We start from the raw sequence: 4,422 nt of genomic DNA, 5'->3' as shown, positions 1-4,422 counted from the left end.
TTGCAAAGGTTTGTCATATCTCAAAAATTATTTGTCATTACTCCTTTAAGTAACATTAAGAGAGGACAAATATAATTTTTAGGAAAACATATCTCATACGTGTTTCAAGTCTTCAACCATTTATTTCCTAATTTTGGAGATCACCTCGTATCATTTTACCAACAGAATGAGGATGAGGGTTGGGATCAGGAATAGGAACATATATAGAGATTTTATCTTGTGAGATCAGATAGAAATTCACCGATTAAATATAATTAGAAATAGAAATAGGGATATAATTTAGGAGTAGGAATGCTATCCCTAAAATACAGAGGCACCCATTAAAAAAACAAAGATAGTGAGATTAAGAAGCGGGTTCAAATTTTAAAATTATGGAGCTCAACAAAGTTTTGAAGATGCCTGAAGTTTTGGCATATCACATATGTGATTGGTGATTAATATTTTTAAAAATAATTTTTATTAATATATCAGATATCCAAGCTGAACTGTTTAATTCATTTCCACATAAATTTTCTATTAATTGTCACGATAAATTAAGAAACACAGTAATGTATTTTGGTGAGATTTGAACTCTAATTACATTAATGGTTTAGAGCAACTCATCTCAACTTTTATTATCACATTCTAAGAGAAAAAGAATTTTTAAAAATAAAATAATTTATTTGTTATTTTAATTGACATCCATTATACCGACAAAAATGGCATGACCGTTGTAGCCCCAAAAAAATTTACACTAAAAATAGAACAATTTAGACGATAGTCAAGAGGTCCAAAAATATTATTAATGATATTATCGCTTAAATAGAGAGGTCCCATTAATTCGCTTCTTTTATTTTTTTACCAAATTTTAACGTCTAAAAATGTGATTATAAATATAATTATTGCATGGTCTCGATCCCTAATTAATAGTAGAAATTGCTCTGCATCTACTATTAAATGATAATTGAGACAATGTTTGGGATTTTTCTTTTTTAACAGAAAATTTTAAGAAATTTCGAGTAAGATATCAATTTCACTGGATTAAAGTACTTAATTGTTGTTTTCCGATAATGAAGCTTCGTTCTTTTAAATTTTCTTTTACTTTTCTTAGAATAGAAGATTATTTTCTCAAAATCCCCTTGGTACAGATAATAATTCCCCGACAAAATTTAAAAATGTGAATTTTACTGATTAAAAAACGATTAAAAAATTCTTTGAAAATACAATTAATGAAGAAAAAAGTTTGACTCAAGGAGCATTTATGTATATATTTACCCAACAATCCACTGCGATATACCACAAGGGCCCCTACAGCTTGGCCAAATTTACAATAACAGGCCCTTCCAGGTAAACGTGAAAACAACGAAAGCTTCGACAAAACAAGCAAAATCTCACTTCTTCGACTTCTTCGCCGTCGTACTGCTCGTCTTCGGCTTCCTAACGGGAGTTTTCTTCGGAGCAGCTGCCGACTTCACCGGCGCTTTAACGGCCTTTCTCCCCGGAGCATCCTTCGCCAAAACCTTCGCTGACTTGGCAAGCCGGGCAGTGCGCTTGGGATTTGCCTTCGCCGACGCCTTCCTCTTTGTCGCCGACTTTGGCTTCACTGCGACCGGTTTGGGCTTAGTCACCGTCTTAGCCTTTGATTTCGCATTGGCAACAGTCTTCGACTTGGGCTTAGCAATCGATGCCACAGGCCTCACCTTAGGCTTCGCCTTCGACGCAACGGAAATGGGATTCTTCGTGGTGACTTTCGCAGTAGCCACGACGACGGAGGCAGTGGCGGAGGAAAGCTTATAGGAGCTCTTCACCTTCGCGAGCTTGCCAGCGGCGGCGAGCTTCTTCAGCTGGAGGAGAAGCATCTTACGGAAATTGGCCGGAAGATGCGCCTTGTGCTTATCCTCCATGGCCTTTGCGATCGCGTAAGGGCTCGATCCCGTCCTCTCCTTCAGCGTCAGGATCGCTTCCTTGATCATCTACACTCCAAAACAACGAAATTCAAGGTCAAATCCACGAAGAAAGCAGCAAAAACACGACCAAAAAAACACACAAAACGATTTGGAATAGCCACCTCGGCGTAGGGAGGGTGGGCGGAGGTCCTCCTCGGACCGGTGGGCTTCTTAGCTTTGGACGAAGGCGCCTTCGCCTTCGCCTTCGCAGCCTTGACGGTGACAGCGGGGGCGATCGCACCCTCCTCTGCCGCGGGCTTCGCCGGAGCTAGCTTGTCATCGTCGTACGTTTCCATCCTAACAATCGGCTCCTCCAACGCCGGCATCGCTAGGGTTTCCCGAAATCAAACAACGCAGGGACCCCAAATCGAAGACGAAGGACAGCAAACGAGTTAAGGGACTAAATACAGACGAACCGCAGATCCCTGAATTCCTATTGCTCCACGTATGGCGCACGCGGATCGCTATCTTCTCCTCGCTTTAAACGTAGGCCCTTGGATCTAGATGGCATCGACGGTAGAAATTGTCCTACGGTGAAAAGACTAGAATGAAGCTTAGGATTTGTAGGGTGCAATATGGGTTTACGTGTGTTTCTCTTCTCATCTTGAGAGAGAATAACTTGGGATTTAGCCAATGGATTCGTGAGATATTTCTACTAATCTGTAGATGGTGAAAATAGCTTTCGAATGAGACCAATATTACATTAATCCGTCAAGAATACGGGAGCCATTTGAGTTTAGCTAAGAGTTGGACTATAAAATAAAACTCATGGACATCGTGCAATACTTGAAACTAAATATAAGAATCGAGGATATGTAAAATTGTTACCTAGATGCAAATTGCTTCTCCCCCCTATAGCACCCCTTTTATATTCCCTTTTAAATGATCTTTATACCCATCTTTCTTTTAATTACTTGCATTTTTTTAAAAAAAAATTTAATTTTATTTAGTTTTATTTTTTAATCAATTTTATTTATTATTTTTTTATCAATTTTTTTATTTTTTTTATATAATTTTTAACATATGTAAGAATCTCTCTTTTCTTTTAAATTACTTTCCTAATTTGACTTCATATATTTTTTATGTATCTTTTTTTTCAATTTTATTTAATTTTTATTTAGTTTTATTTTTTATTAGTTTTGTTTTTTAATAAGTTTTATTTATTATTTTTCCATTAATTTTTTTATTTTATTTAATTTTTGACACATATAAAAACTTCTCATTCTTTTTAAATTATCTCTCCTCAAACTTTTACTGCATACATTTAGTGAAAATGTTATGAGTTGTTTTACTTGTCATTAAAAACTCCTCCAGTTCCAAACCAAAAGCGTCGAGAAATAGCTATTACCTATATTGACAATCACTTTGTGCAAGTTTCCTTACACCTTCATTACCCTGTACCACTCATTCTAATGTGGTGGTGGTAACATTCATCATACGAAGCTATATGGATCACTTGTTATAGGACACAAGTTCATTTGTGGTATGAAGTAATAGGTGAAGGATCGAAAGATGCGATAGAGGAGGGTGAATATCGCACGTTACAAATTTTTCTTTTCAAGCGTTAAAACAAGAGTAGTGCAGTGGAAAATAAAGAACAAGTTTTGATTACTTAGTTCAAAGCCTAAGTCGACTCATACTCCAAGGCTCGCAAGCCTTGATCGCACCGTTTGACAATCCATTAAAACTCTTCTTTCCAAAACCTTCGGAAAGAAGTAATTCGTACAGATGAAATATAAGATAGTAACAGACTATTATCTTATTTGAATTAAAGTACAATGCAAGCTAAAATAAAATATACCGAAAAAGAGTATAGATGAAGATCGTCAGTATCTTGTCAGAGTAGTAGCTTGCTTGAAGATGTGTCACAGAGCTGTAGCACGAACAGAGCTTTTGCACAGAGGTGAACAGAAGAATTGATTCCTACCTTGTACCTCGAGCTCCCCTTTTATAATCATGGCTCGGCCGACTGATAAATCCATTGGTCCCATCGGTCAACTGATCTGTTCAGTCGACCGAACTTCCTATCAGTTGACTGATCCCTGTGATTTCCTTCTTTGCTGAGATTCGATCTTCGTTCATTTATGATCTTTAATGGTTCGGTTGACCGATCACCATGTTCAGTCAACCGAACAGTGAACTTTTCCTATTCGCTGAGATTTACATTTAATTCTTCATTAATGATGTGATCATTCAATTGATCGATCCCTATGTTCAGTCGACCGATCAACCTGGCTTCCTTCTTTGCTTCGGCTCGATCTGATCTCTGTCATGTCATCATGGTTCGGTCGAGCAATCCTCTAGTTCGGTTGCCCGATCAGCCTTTGATCGAACTTTGTTATACTCTGGTTTGAATTCTGGTATGAGTCGATCTGGTTCGGTCGATCGATCTCTGTGTTCGGTCGACTGATCAGGCCAGTTCCTGCAAAACAGATTTAAACACAATATATCTCTGCAAAACAAAGTTGGGATAATAATATATAAATAGTAAGATGCA

The 4,422-nt window shown here is 37.4% G+C and overlaps 1 protein-coding gene across 1 annotated transcript; it reads right to left on the bottom strand.

Annotated features, from left to right (window-relative positions):
- Window positions 1-1,221: 1,221 nt before the first annotated feature.
- On the bottom strand, window positions 1,222-2,317 carry LOC121987605 (histone H1-like). The gene is made up of 2 exons (XM_042541353.1): window positions 2,048-2,317; window positions 1,222-1,952 (listed from the first exon to the last, which is right to left on the bottom strand). The coding sequence occupies exons 1-2, from the start codon at window positions 2,249-2,251 to the stop codon at window positions 1,371-1,373; spliced, it is 786 nt and encodes a 261-aa protein (XP_042397287.1). The 5' UTR covers window positions 2,252-2,317; the 3' UTR covers window positions 1,222-1,370.
- Window positions 2,318-4,422: the final 2,105 nt, after the last annotated feature.

The sequence above is a fragment of the Zingiber officinale genome, chromosome 5B (assembly GCF_018446385.1).
Source record: "Zingiber officinale cultivar Zhangliang chromosome 5B, Zo_v1.1, whole genome shotgun sequence".
Classification (NCBI taxonomy): Eukaryota; Viridiplantae; Streptophyta; class Magnoliopsida; order Zingiberales; family Zingiberaceae; genus Zingiber; species Zingiber officinale.
Note: the sequence above shows the minus strand (reverse complement) of the source record. Positions and strands in the feature narration are given on the sequence as shown.